General features: G+C 36.8%; 1 protein-coding gene across 4 annotated transcripts in view; it reads left to right on the forward strand.

Annotated features, from left to right (window-relative positions):
- Positions 1-14,655, forward strand: part of RFTN1 (raftlin, lipid raft linker 1) — a 94,765-nt gene that overhangs the window by 56,031 nt on the left and 24,079 nt on the right. For 3 of the 4 annotated variants that reach the window (XM_021538144.3, XM_077787257.1, XM_021538142.3), the window contains exons 5-6: positions 7,459-7,882; positions 12,138-12,341. In XM_021538144.3, the coding sequence (XP_021393819.2) occupies positions 7,459-7,882; positions 12,138-12,341 (628 nt within the window). The remainder of the gene's footprint in view (positions 1-7,458; positions 7,883-12,137; positions 12,342-14,655) is intronic. The other variant, XM_077787256.1, reaches the window with a different exon arrangement.

The following is a 14,655-nucleotide window of genomic DNA, read 5'->3' on the forward strand; positions in this document are numbered from 1 at the left end:
GAACAATGCAACATTATTTCTTTAATGCATTGTAATGAAAACCATTGCTGAGCATTTAGCTGTCAGTTTTGTTTTCTGCATGTTTTCATTGCAAACAGAGCCCCTATTTTATTTTTTAAGTATTTGGATGTTAGCAGTAGATATGGTCATGAAGTAGAACTTGAAACTCAACATCAATAGTTCAGCTGTTTGTAATCTGCTGTGATAATATTTATTAAAGTGCATTTTGTTAACATTTTCTTAGTGTATATATAACAAGAGATGGTAAAAAATAGCATATACTCTATTTTAAACAGCCTGGTGTGAAGGGAAACATCTGTTCCTGCTTAAGCTTCTTTCAACTTGTGTTCTTTTGACTAAGCCCTGTAAGAATGGTGTTGATATATATCTTCCATGGACATTGCAAAACTATTTTCAGGACTCTCCCAGGAGCCTGGTAGTGCTTTTATAATCCTTTGCCCCCACCAGCTTTCAAGTCATCCCCTTGCCCAAGATAAAAATAGATATTATAAAGTATGTAGTTGATAGTTTTGATGATCCTACTTCTGTCTGGTGGGAAAAAATAACTTTTTAAATAACAATGAATATGATAATGTTTCATGCTGTGCTAAAATAAATTACCAGAAAATTGTTCAAATTGTAATTTTGGCTACGAGTAACAGATGGCTTGATGAAACAATGTGATTTTAAAGAAACACTCTTCAGTTGAAATGAAAATAAAAGTAGTATTCCCTGCAAATTAAATGTAAAGCCTGTAAGTTTGAGACTGAATTCCTACTTTTAAAATACCCGTTGTTCTGATTATTTTTTTTGTTTGTTTTGTTTTGTTTTGTTTGCTTTCACTGCCTAGAACAGAGATGGACTAAAATCACTCACATTGAATCACATTATTGCTACTTACTAAAATGGTTTTTAGATACAACAGTCAACTACACATCTCTGTAAATCTTTATTTTCCTCTTGCTTATGTTCACCAGTTAGTGCAGGAGTTACTCACTAAAGATTCCTGGACAGAACATGGTCTGCATTTTGGAAAATGCCAGTTCCCTAGAGCAAGAGCTTGGGACAGAATTACTACAGACTTATTTTTGAAGTGAACATCAAATATTTGGATTGATTGAGCATAGCTGACTGCTCTCTAGCAGTTGTTCCCAAGTCTAAAACAAATTGTAGAGAACAAATCCTATATTATGTGAATAATTTCAAGACTTTTTTTCAGAGTTCAGGGAAAGGTGGGGGTATACAGGTACATTATGTGGCTTTTGAAAAAATACCACACTCACTGAATATTTGTAGCATGTGGCCAGCGATGTTCACTCTGCCTTTGGTGAAGGAACAGGTGCTAGAAGGTGATGATTTGACAAAAATCAACACACCCAGGACCACAGAGGATGAGACTGGTTTCAAGACCTGTCATCTAATGAAATATGCTGAAAGGAGCAAGTGTACTTGCACCATGCTGCACTGCATCTTTAGCATGGCTATATTGTTCTCAGGAGTGAACATGATAGGAGCCAGAGAGGAATTTCAAGTTGTTAATCTCACCCCATTATTGGCTCGAGTAGCAGGAGACGTATAGCTTACTGTAATTTAATATCTCCTGCAGCACTGCCTTAAGATGCCACCTTCTGTTTCTTTCAGCACAGCAGTAAGTTGCAGTAGCTCCTTGCTTCAGTACATTTTTTCTCCCTGTGCTGTTTGTAGCCTTCAGTTCCCTTCTGCAGAGGCTGCTACCAAGGAACATGTAAAACTGCAAAGCTTGCTTTCTTGCTGTGTTCAGTGCCTTGTTCTCTACCTTGTTCTTGTTTTAGTTCTTGTGCCTGCAGTGAGATCTTAAAATGACAAATCAATGGTTTAGGATTATGGCAGCATTTTCCAAGGCATCCCTCCAGTGCTTTATCCCTCATGGCCTCTTTTGATGTAATTGACAGTGAAAATACTTGATTATTTGAAAACTTGAATGCACACTGAGATTTAACTTTCTAAAAGCTACATTTATATTTGCTTCTCTATATATGAACATGAACTATCTATCTAAAATTCAAAATTTGGTGAATGGAAACTGGTAAAGGTTAAAAATGTACAGGCTTAAACAAAGAAGCATTCTAGTCAGAAAGGTTGCATGGTTTGGAAATCTGAGAGAAGTGAAACAGTCCAGAGTAATAGGATAGAAAAATTATGAGCAGTTGATGCTTTGCTATTTGATTAGCATAATATTTTTTTTGTAATGTGTTATTAGCGATGCAGAAGTACAAAAGTTTCAAAAGTTTTGAGTCATATAGAAAGAGCTAAATCCTCTTTTAAAACATTAGCTAGGCTTAGTTGATTTTAAAATAAGCAGTAAACTCTTGATGACTGTTCCTGTCTTCTAAGGAAGGAGCATGTGAGACCTACAGAAAATATAAGAGGCAGACAAAAAGCCTGTCTTAATTTTAAACATCTGTTTCCATAAATGAGAAAAGTAGGAGGGGGATGTGCAGTAGTTATGATGAAACATGTTCTACTAAATGTTAATGAAGGAGGACAGAGTTGGAAGACTGTAGTCTTGAACATACTTTCCCAGTTCCAGCTCCTGGCATGCAGTACATAGCATTCTCCTCAAACCACAAGATCGTGTTTTTTGCATGAAGATCCCTGCTGCTGTCCGTTTTCAAAGGAGATTTTCTTGAATCTTAAGAAGAAGGTAGAGAAATGCATTGATCTGGTTTCTGGTGCACATTATGATACATAATGCCTTTAACATTGTTCTTTTAAAAACAACTACTAAATAAAAAGACAGAGAAGACATTTATTTTTGTCTAACTCAGTTCATACTTGGTTTAAATAGACAGCTCTGAGCAAAATTAACCAGCTATTGTTTCCAAGGCCATATGTTTGGCCATCAGTAGGATTAAGTAGCAGCCTTTCCCAAAGTTCACAGCAGGGCTAACTAAATGCATCTGACCATCAGAAAATCAGTTCCTTGCTTTTGGAGAATGGCCTTTCTCTAAGAGCATTTTTCATATGTGTGTTCTTCATAAATTGTTTCTGGGTTTCTACAAAATTCTTTCAGTACCTTGTTATATTATGAACTATCTAGCAAACCTACTAATGAAATGTTCAGTGCCTAAGTTTCGAGGGGTTTTTTTTCTAGGTCATCAAAAAGTGTAAGCTTGAGACCATGTAGGACTGCTGTAAACTCAAGTGCCTTGATCACATTATTAAAACTGCTTTTCCTCTGGACATATTTCAAAAATGTCCAGCTCCTGGCATTAAAGAGTTAAAAGAAATTCCTAACACTTACTAAATAATTTGCTTGAAATTATTGTCTGGGAGACATCCTCAATAATTAATTCCTGTGTGTTGTTTCACATTCTTACTGATTTTGGTGGAATACTACCCTGATCTTGCTGGAAGTGTTTGATTTTCTGTGTGCCATCCCACGGGGATGTGATCAGGATCTCCTCAAGAGCAATTGCTGAAGCTGACAAAAGTGTATGATTTTGTTCAGCATGGGATCTCTGTCCTTGAGTTTCCATATTTGTAAGAGTACCATCATGCTGGCTGTCAATAGGAGATTATTATGGAGCTGACAATGGAACAAGAAAAACAGACTCATAAGCATTTTGTGGGCTGTACAATGGACTTGCCAAGTGTCTTTATTCAGAATGGATTTGAAAAGAGAACCTGTATGTGACTGTTCAAAATGAGCTTTTGAACATGGGTTCCCACATGACTGTGAGAGCCACAGAGTAAAACAAGTACATTCCAGAAAAGAGGATTTCATCATTCAGCCATGCTGTTGCCAGGCGTGGTTTTACATATCTTTAATTTAGACTGTCAGCCATTTTCTAATTAGGGTAGGGAGCCTTCAAGAGAAACAGAAATATTTAAAAAGATGGGACATAAATTGCTGCATCAACGTAATGTTTAGTGACACTGCTTTGTGCTGCTGATGGTTCCTTTCTTCCAATTGTGGTATAAAAATAGCAGTCAGGCAGTTCTGAAATAAACAATAACACTTTCCAAATGTTAAGAATGTTAACACAAATGCCCCAGCTAAAATTCAATTAAGGTAGTGACTTCAGGGTTGGGCATGGTGCTTGTTCCTATTCCTTCTAAAGTTCGTGGGAGAATTGATATTTATTTCACAGACAGTGAAGGCTAAATCTGTCATTTTTTTTCCCCTCGGGGAAAATGTCAGATTTCTAATCAAGCAAATTATAGGGATGACATTAAATTGTTAAACTGCTTTGGCCCTCTGTACACATGAAATTTCACCCCTTCTTTAAGCAGATTCTATTTTTAAATGGCCATAAATCCAATTTGTTGCAAGCCAGTTACAAATGAATTTGGATGTACCCACTTGGGGGTTTATCCATATTGAAATAAATGAGTTAAGTTCTGCTTCTGTGGTTGAACAATAACATCTTTTGTGATGGAGATCTGGTCTTGTGTTTGTGGTTAATATCATCCAAGCAGCACTTTATGAGGCAGTGAAAATGTTTCTGTTCCCATCTGGGGAAAGAAGCAAAGAATTTTTTTTCTTAAATTTTGTTGGAATTTCCCTTGTCAGAATTTCCCAAGATGTAAAGGGCAAGTATATAGTATATTCAAGGTATAAAAATTGTCATAAAACAGTTGAAGTTAACTTAATATTGATCACTGAGTATAAGGGCATTTTAAATCTAGATTTTTATCTGATCTAAAAAGTGGTAGAGATGTAGTTGTTGGTTTTATGTTTTTTCCTTTAATTTAACGCAGTGTAACACAGACCTTTGTTAGTACTCTACACTGGCTCATAAAAACAAGTAATTACATTATTTATCTGATCTGGAATATGTCTTGGGTGACCCTGTCCAACTAGCATCATGTTCTTCCCATTCACTTCAGCTTTACCCCTTGTTTCTCCCATACTTTGCCTTCTTATTGATTCCAAATCCTGCATCTGCTGAGATACTTTCCCAGAGGGCTGTGACAGACATAACTGTCTGTGTGTTCCAGCACAGGATGCTGCAAGGGGGTCCAAAACCTGCAGGTCGCTTACAGAAACAGTCTTTCTGCCCTGTGTAGTTGGGTTAGAGTTTTTTTTTTTTTTTTTTTGTTTTTGTTTTTTTTTTTTTTAAGTTCCTATAGTCAATCTTTGAAATACAGGAATACTAGGAAACAGAAATGTGATTCTACTGGATGGCATAATTCAGGCTGGATGTGAAGGCAACTAAAATTTCATCATATTTAAACTCTCAGCAGGATCCTGAAAAGCAAATTGCCCTTGTAGTTTGAATATGTTCAGCCTTTTTACTTTCTGATGAAAGATAGCTTCTTCATGGTTTTGTGAAAAGTTGAGAGACTGTGTCTGCTAATACATCACTTTCCTGTTCTGCAGTTTGCATCACACTTTTGACGTAGCATTTCCTGCTACATTTGCTTTCTTGAGAATAATGAGATGGTTGTTTTTGCCATATGTCATTGGGAAATTTTAAAATGCATGTTTAAATAAGATTTTGTGTTAGGTATGTACAGTATTACCATATTAACAGTAATTAATTACAGTATTAACTTTGTTGGGAAAGGGCCTTGAAGATACAAACTCTTTTTTCCAACCTTTCTGCTAAGCTGTTTGGCCAATACAGGTAAGATTGTAATTTGGTTTTCAGTTCCTCATGTTTCTATGTTAAGAACAATAGCCTCAAAAGAAACACCTCAGCTTCAGGTACTCCTTAGAACAAATACAGTTTTTTTGAGTAAGCTGGGACTGTAAAACATTGCTACAGTATCTGTGAAAGCTGTTCTCCATATCACAGCGTGGGAGTCTGATGTAGATTGACAAGCAGTCTTTATTGACCAGGAGCAGTAATATTACCACATATGTACTGTCCTCAAACTCTCTAACAGTTGCATACTAGTTAGATTTCTATAATTAGCTGCCCTGCAACCTACTAAACAAATGTAGTGTTGTGTCTGTACATGAGTGATAAGAGATTAAATGAATTTGTAACTCTATCACTAACTATGTAAAAACTAATAATTGAGTTACAATGGAGAGTCTGGACCACTGAGCACATTATAAATGCATCTGTCACTGATACTCACTTAAACCTTCCTGAGCAAAGTAAAAGTTAACTTTCTTTTTAGACCGATACCCTTTTGGCCAGGATACTGCTAATGGTATTTTTATTGTCCTGTTTAGCAGCAAGCTTTACTTAAGTAAGCCATGTTTCCCAGGCTAAACACCTATGAAGACCATTGCCTTGTTTCCTGGAAGCTTCTGTTTAAATTCCTGTGATCATGAAATGAAGAGTTAATTTAACATGGAAAATGTAATAGTGATTCCTCCTAAATTTGAAAAATACTGAAATAGATACAAAATTCTTCCATTTTACTTGCTACTGAAAAAAAAAAAGTCCCACTGAACTGTTTTTCCTGAGTTCATGCTAACTTGAGAATAAGCAATGAATTAATACACTTTAACTCTTTGGAATTGTATTATGCAGACAAAGTGAAATTATTTCTCCATTCTCAAGGCATTTATTTTTGAAAGATTTATGTGTATTTAGAATTTATGTTATGTGAAGAGTATACATTAAATGGAACCTGTTTCATTTTGGTGAATGATTTTGATAAATGAAGCAGTAGACACTCATATGTTTTCACAGAAGTCTGTCTCACACTCACACTTCTCCTGGGTTTGAGGAGTGTGAGGCTGATGACTCCATAGCGCAGAATCTGCCTGAAAGAGATTTCTCTTTCTGCTTCATCTCAAACCTTTGTTAGCTAATGCTGGCTTTATCTAATTGTCATTACCACTAGCCCAATGCTTTTTTTCTTAGGATCTTTTTTAATCTGATTCCTTCATTTTCCTCCTTTACCTGAAGTGTAAAGGATTAATGTTAGAGCCTTTTGGTTTCCTTTTTCTTCTTCTTAGCTTATGTCACAATGCCTTTTTCTATTCTGAGTTCTGTATCTTCCCCAAAGTGCTGTATTAAAATAGCTTTGCTTTTATGTGCTCATTATGTGAAAGTTTGCCATTTGTGTCTCAATCTAAAATAGGACAAACAACAACTGTTGTTATAGAATTAATAAGCTTTTCCTTGCATAAATGTCATAATCATACACCTAATACAGCAGAAGATATAATGAGTCTCCGATTTCTTATGATCAATACAAAAGTATTTTTGTAAGAAATACCACTTCTAGTATTTTATTATAAATAAGATTTGTCTCTTGTGAAGAAATATGTGGGCATTTTCTGTTTTTTCCTCCCTCCTCCCTTCACATTATATCAGATGATTTGGGCAACTTTTCATCCTGCTTCTTTAGACTGTACCTTTTTATATAAATGCAACATGACAATTTCTAGTGGTAGTGGACAAAAGTAGCAAAATTACATGCTGGTTGCCTTAAAGGGTGTTATTTTCTGTGTTTCTATTTAGCTAAGACAGCTTGACAGTTAAAAATCTAATCTTCTTTAACTTGTAGATTCAAGATGCTGCAAGTCAAGGCTTGAAATTTGTTGGAATTATACCTCAGTACCATTCCCAAAAGAACTGCCTTGTCAGCGCATCCCTGACACCTGCCAGTAACAACTCTGTGCAATCAAGAGATAATAAAAATGTTTCAAATTACCCCAAGGATCATGCTTCACCGGATGGAGAGAAAATAGACAGCACTGATGGATGCAGTACTCCAACACAGGGTGAGCAAAATGCTGACCAGTGTGCCACATCCAGAGAGGGCTGTAGAGGTGAAGGACAGGCTACTGAAGAGCTGAATTCCAATTCTGTGAAGGGTAGTGAAGAACAGTCTCCACGTGGGAACCTGAGTGTGAGAGAAGCAGCAGACAAGAAGAATGGACTTGCAGAGAATGAAACGCCAGCACGATGTTTAAAACCACTTACTGGCAGTAAGTACTGCAGTGACCTCTTGTACATAAAAGCCAAGTTCAAATTGCCTCAATTATGTTCCCAGCTCCTTTGTGGGGTGGGGATGCAGAGGGGACATTGCCACTGAGGTAGTGAAGAAAAGATTCCCCAAATGAGCCACTTCACGTGCTTTCAGCATGGCTACACAGTTCACAGCAACTGAGCAGGAGTCAGATGGCAAAGGAAGAGATGATAAAAGCAGGTGCAGCTTTGTTGTGGCCCACATGTATGCCTGAGTGTAAAGACTTATTTTTGTCTGCTGTTCAGCTGAATTGGTTCATGTCTGTATTTGTTGCCATACCCTGAGAGCTCTTGATCTTTGTGTCCTTTTTGTCTGTTTGAATAAAAAGCCCTGTTAATCTACCTGACAAGCTTTTGCAACCCTAGAAGGAATAATTCACAAAGACTTGCACAGTTAGCCCCTTTGTAGCAGGTGAACAGATAGCTGGAATGAAACCACCTTAGGAACAGCACAAATATATGTGATCTGGACTCTGAGGTCTCCTAGTATCCTACAAGGAGTGTGGGGATCAGTGCTCCAGTCAGAATTGTAATAACTGGAAAACAGCAGTTATTTTCCTTAATGACTCATGTTTGCTAATTCATAATAAAATTTTGGTAATGGGGCTCATCATAATTTGGCTTCCAGTTATCATTTGGTTTTTCTTTAAGATTTTTACCCATGTACTAGTTTTATTTCTTTCCTTTCTTTGACATATTTTTTCTCGGGTCGGCTTTCCACTTAAATGTCATTTTATGCCATCAAAGACGACAAGTCTCAGCTGAGATCTAAAATACCCTTATTAAGGTGTTTGTTGCTCAAATGTTACTTCTGTAGCAGGACCTGTAGTTCAAAATAGGATGTAGACCAGAGTAATTTACAAAGCTAAAAGGAAAAATATTCTTGCTGTGTTTCCAGTTTCAGCCTCAAAATACATTTCTTTCTATATTTGTTTAAATCCAAGAAAACCATGTTTGCACTCATTTATCTTACTGCTTTCCTTAATTTCCTTACAGGCTACAGATCTATGCAGGGGGAATGTAAGTGGAATTTCTAAAGCTGGTACTGTCCTTGACTTTAATTTATCCCTATTGTCTAAGACTTTTCATAGATTCAGTCAAACAATCCTACCCCTGTGGGAATTTCATATATAGGACCCAGAATTACTTTACATTGTACTCCTTGGATTATTGTCTTGATTTCCATTGCAGTTTGGTGTAGTTATCCTTTGGATCCAATTTGCATCACACTCTAGTAACCTTCCAACATAATTTCTTCAGTTTTTGCTGGGCAAGGGGGCACCCAGATTGGGTCAAAGCATAGCTGTTGTTTGAACAATCTCTTCTCTTCTACAGCCTTAGGGGGTGGGTTGTCCCAGCACTATAAATTTACACATAAAACCTCTCAGTTTTATAATTAAAAATGAGTTATCTTCAAGTCTAACCAGATCAGTTCTTTCTCTTTTTTATATGCTGTCTTTGAGAGAGTTAACTTAGCAAATTTAATCATCTCTTTGATGCTATTCCTGTCCTTACTGAATACTGAAATTATTTTGCTACAAGTAACCATGTTCTTAATATTTCTGCATAATGTGAAGCTGATTACCTCTAGTCTTCCCAACTTTTGTCTGTAACACCCCAAGATTGCTGTTGATTTGCCAGAAAAGAGAGTTTATTTTAAAAATGTATTTAGCTTCCTCAGTTACCTTTCTTTGAGTGCCTTTTAGCTTTATTTTTCATGCATTTTTTAAATTGCTGAGTTATGCAAATACTTTCCAAGACTGAAGGTCTGAGAAGGCAGTTTTGTGTGATAGGTCATCTAAAGTAGAATTTTTCCAAATCCTGTACAACACTGCTGATTTCTTTATTACTCTTAAATAAATTTTTGTTATTACAGCACTCCCTTTTCCTCCCATGGAAAATGTATTTCAGTTTTTGGCACCAGTTCCCCATCCTTCCTTGGGAGTGTGAAGATTGAAAGCATTAGGTGGTTGTTTTTTTTCTCTACGTATTCCATGGGAAGTTAGCACTCTTAAACTGCTTCTTTCCTACATAAAAGTTCAGGAAAAAGAATACTCCTTACTATTTGTAGGATCTTAAATATGTTCTTTATTTTAGGTTTTATACTATTCAAGTGTTACTTTTATGCTTCTTCTCTTGATTCCTGAATGTTTTGTAGTGCACATTCACTTCCCTGGTTTATAAAAGGCTTTTCAACACAATGTTGAAAAATTTGCCTGTGAACAAGGCACAGATATTCCAATAGTATGTCCAAATGTGCTGTGTTACTTAGAACTAAACTGAAGAATGTCTTTGGCCATGCTTGAGGATTTGGGGTCACTGGTGAAAACTGTTATCAGTAGTGCCTTGGGTTAGACAACACCTTCCACTAGACCAGGTTGTCCAGGGATGGGGCAGTCGCAGCTTTCCTGAGCAATCTGTTCCAGGGTCTCAGTACCCTTAGCATGAAGAATTTCTTCCCAATGTCTAATCTAACCCTGCCCTCTTTCAGTCTGAAGCCATCACCCCATGTCCTATCACTACATGCCTGGTACAAAATCTCTCTTCAGCTCTCTTGTAGTCTCCCTTCAAGTACTGGAAGGTTGCTTTGAGTTCTTTCCAGACTGCACAGCCCAAGTTTTCTCAGCCTTTCCTCATAGGAAAAGTGCCTCATTCCTGTAATCATCTTCGTGGCCTCCTCTGGCCCCATTGCAAGTGTCCTTCCTGTGCTGGGAGCCCAGAGCTGCCTGGAGCCCAGCCTGGAGCTGGATGCAGTGCTCCAGGTGGGGTCTCACTGGAGCAGAGGGGCAGAATTCCCTCCCTGGCCCTGCTGGCCACGCTGCTTTGGGTGCAGCCCAGGATAGGGCTGGATCTAAGGGCTGTGAACACACATTGCTGGGTCATGCCCAGCTTCTCTTATCAGTGTCTTAATGCACCAGAATGATCTCCTTTTCCAACAAATGACTCTTCTGGGGGTCAGAATCAAAATGATGAGAGAAGCATTCTGTGTGTGCTTTTCTGAGCTAGGATTATCATAATTTCATTCTTTCTAAACAAGTGGTGAACAGCAGGAGGATTCACATGTATGTTTATTCCTTTCTATTCTAGTCTATTTAAAATATCGTTCATGTCTGAGATCATTAGGCCTCTTTTCATGTTGGTTATGAGCTTCCAGCTCTTCTCTTCCAGTGCTGCTAGCCTGTTTCTGAACATCTCCCTTCTGATATATTTTTCAATTTGCACACTGCTTCTTGCTCAGTGATGTTTGTTAGAGAGCAATCTTAACATTTCCCTTGACATCTCTTTCTTTACTTTTGCTTGAGGATAGAACCTAACAGCTTGGAAACAACAGGAGCTTATTGAGTGAAGGGATTTCATGTATAGTCTTTACCTTTCATATTAATATATTTGGGGAAAATTTTTGGCATTTGGAAGTCAATAGAAATTCTACCATTTATTTCTGTGTCCATTAATAAGTACAATGATAATGTCCAACTTTTTTTTTTTTTTTTGTTATTTTAATTATGGTTCTACCATTCTGAGAAGGAAATCTGCTTTTAAAGTTAATTCCAGTTTAGGGCTGTGAAAGCTCAGCTTTGCTGTCAGCAATGACTTTTTTTCCTGTAGTAACTGCTCCTAAAATATACTGGAGGAGACATGGAAAAGAGTCTAGAAGATGTGCTAATTTTTAAGACCCTTCACAATTCCATTTTTAAAATTCATTTGCTGTTGTGTTAATGTCTCACCTTGGCTCAGATCCAGAGTAAATCAACAAAGCAGCTACCAGAGTCTCTACATGAATGATTCATTGCATTTTCTTGCGATGAGGCTGCCATTGGCTTTTTCCATGCTTTTGTGTTATCAAAACTGAGTTATTTAATACTATAATGGCCATGATCTACACAACGCAATTCCTTCTAAATTTGCAGTAAGATTTCACATTTGAGCTGATGATTCCCATAGAGAAATGTTGCATTAGTATTCAGATATTACTGTCTTTAAATGTTTTATTGTCAATAGTGAATCCATTGTGAGTGTGAAATACTGTAAAGGTAAGCAAAATACTGTATTGTTGAGAGTCCTGCAGAAGTGTGTTAAGGAGATAACCACGTCCCAAAGAATTTTTTGCTGCTGCACAGTGTAATTAGGCAAGGGCAAACAGTGGGTTATGCATTCTTTTAGGTGAAATTTTATTATACAGTTGTTGCATGATTCCATTTTTTTACTCTTTGGTAGAAGCAGAGATCTTCGCTCTCTTCAACAAGCCCCAGACCCCTCAAAAATGCAGCCAGTATTACACAGTGACTATCCCTATGAGGATCTCCAGGAATGGGCAGACTGTCAACAGCTTAGAAGCAAATTGGCTGGAGCACATGACAGATCACTTCAGGAAAGGAGGCTCACTGGTAAACGCCATCTTCAGCCTTGGAATGGTAAATGGTATGGAAATTACAGAAAGCATTATGCTGTGATTATTTTCCTTTCTCCTCTAATGGAGATCATTATCTTTGAAGAGAAATTATTTGGGAGGTACTTTAATATAGACTTGGGGCAGATTTTGTATTGGATCAACCTCTTTGTGAAATGGAACGAAAGTACAGAAAATATTTTGGCATTTGAATAAGGAAAACAGATCACGTATTGTATTTTATAAACATACTAAAGATAATATTGTAATTGCAGAAATATACAGAGTTAATAAACAGTACCAAGTAAAGTGAATTAAACAAATAAGATTGCAAAACAGATGACATACATAGAAGGGTGACTTTGCTGTCCGGCCAGATGCTGCATCTGGCTCTGATTGCAGGCCGGTGCAAGGACTCGAGTTTTATCTGGCCAACAAGAAATCAATTAATTCCAGTTCTTGCAGAGACCATTTCCACCTTGATGGCACACTGTTTTACTAAATTGTCTTATATGTTTGTTCCATCTTAGCTATGAGAGATGGATAAATGTTTGTTTTAATTGAAGAAGATTAAAAATCCTAGATTTTTGCATGCTGTGGAAGAGTGACAGTGGGTCCAGGTTAGTACTGTAGCCAGTCTGTACCACACTTGTGGCTATCATGGCTTTGAAGGCAAGCCTGTTGAACAGAGAAAGACTTGTGTGCATAGATCCAAGAGACATAACCAAGGAGCCATGAGAGCAATTCAGGGGAAGTACTTCAACATAAAAATGTTGACGTTGCAGCTGGATTAATTTTATTGGAAAATTATGTGACTTGTATACTTTATGGTTAAAGTGCTTATGACTGACTCATTTGCCTAATTTTGGTTTGTTTTGCATTTTTCAAAAGGACTGTGGTAACCCAGAGATTTCACATTCCTACTAAGATTACTTGGTTTATGCATCAAAATTATAGGGGAGCTGTTTCCAGAGCATCTTCTTACTGTTGGTCTGAATTCCGGAACCCAGGATAAAACACAGGAATATGACTCAGTTCTGGTAAAAGTCAATCAGGAAATTAACAGGCAATCCTAATTTTTCATTTTACAAACAAGTAGCAAAAAAAGGGAAGGTCTAAAGTTCAGCTGGTGGAATGCTTTCACACAGCTTCCTGGAAAGCCTTGTAATTGCTAGTTAACTTGCTTAAAAACAAATAGTAATTTACTTTATGTATATAAATTGCACAGAGGCAAAGCTAATTGACTCTATCAGGCTCAGTTATCAGACTCTGTTTTTTTTTTTAATAAAATCTGCTTGTCAGTTCACTCTAAAATGTTTTAAACACAGCATTTTCCTTTATTTAAACTTCTAGAGTTCATTTACATAGCAGAGCCCTGTGGGAGGTTCATGTACTTGGATACCAGAGTGAGGAGTGCTGGATAACTGCCTGTGGACATAGATAAAATAGGCTTGAATACTGGCAATAAAGTTTCAATGCTAACAGGACAACAAATTATGTAAAAGTGGACAGATTCAGGATTAAGTGACAGATTAGTGACTGAAGAAGAACAATTAATTAACACTTTTATTAACATTTTAGGGTTACAGGAGGAACAAGTTTTAAAATCAAAAAGCTGAAACTAGTTTTTTGAAAGTGTATTATGCTATTAGAAGAACATTTACTAATAGTATCTCTAAGTTGCTATTAATTGCAGTTAAATGTTTTATTATTTAAATCCTATAGTTTTTCTATGCTGCAGAGAAATGGAACAGCTTTGTCACTCATATGCCAGTCAATATCAAACAACACAGGGTAGGTAGGGATAAGAGGAGAAGTAGGGGTCAGGGGGCTTCTCAGCTCCTTGCTTTTTTCTAAACTTCTATGGCAGCCTGTCCAGCTCTTCATATCTAGTCTTATTCACTGATTAATCCTCTTTCAAATTAAGGTAGTATCAGCATACTTTCTTTAATTTGCTATATCACATTTCTTTGTTCTGGGTGCTGGTTTTCTTTTTGGCTTAAAGTATGAATTCATTATTCTGCTTATTAGACTTAAAAGGATTATTATCTTCTTCTTTTCCCCCTTGTCCTTGGAATACCCAATGAAGTGAAGATTTCCAGATTGTCAGTAGTCATAAATCTGTTTCTTCCTTCTGCTAACAGTTTAATAATTAGTCTTTAAAGGAGTTTTAAAGTTCACGGGTAACAATTGTTTCTTTTTGCTTATTGTACCAGATAATTATAAACAGAAATATAACATGATTGCTGATCACAATATGTAAAACATGCAGAGTTACATCATATATTAAATGTATTCAGATTTTTCTGGTGAGTTAGAAACAGTAGCTTGCTTGGTCCTTGAATG

Source organism: Lonchura striata, chromosome 1, assembly GCF_046129695.1.
Source record: "Lonchura striata isolate bLonStr1 chromosome 1, bLonStr1.mat, whole genome shotgun sequence".
NCBI classification, from domain to species: Eukaryota; Metazoa; Chordata; class Aves; order Passeriformes; family Estrildidae; genus Lonchura; species Lonchura striata.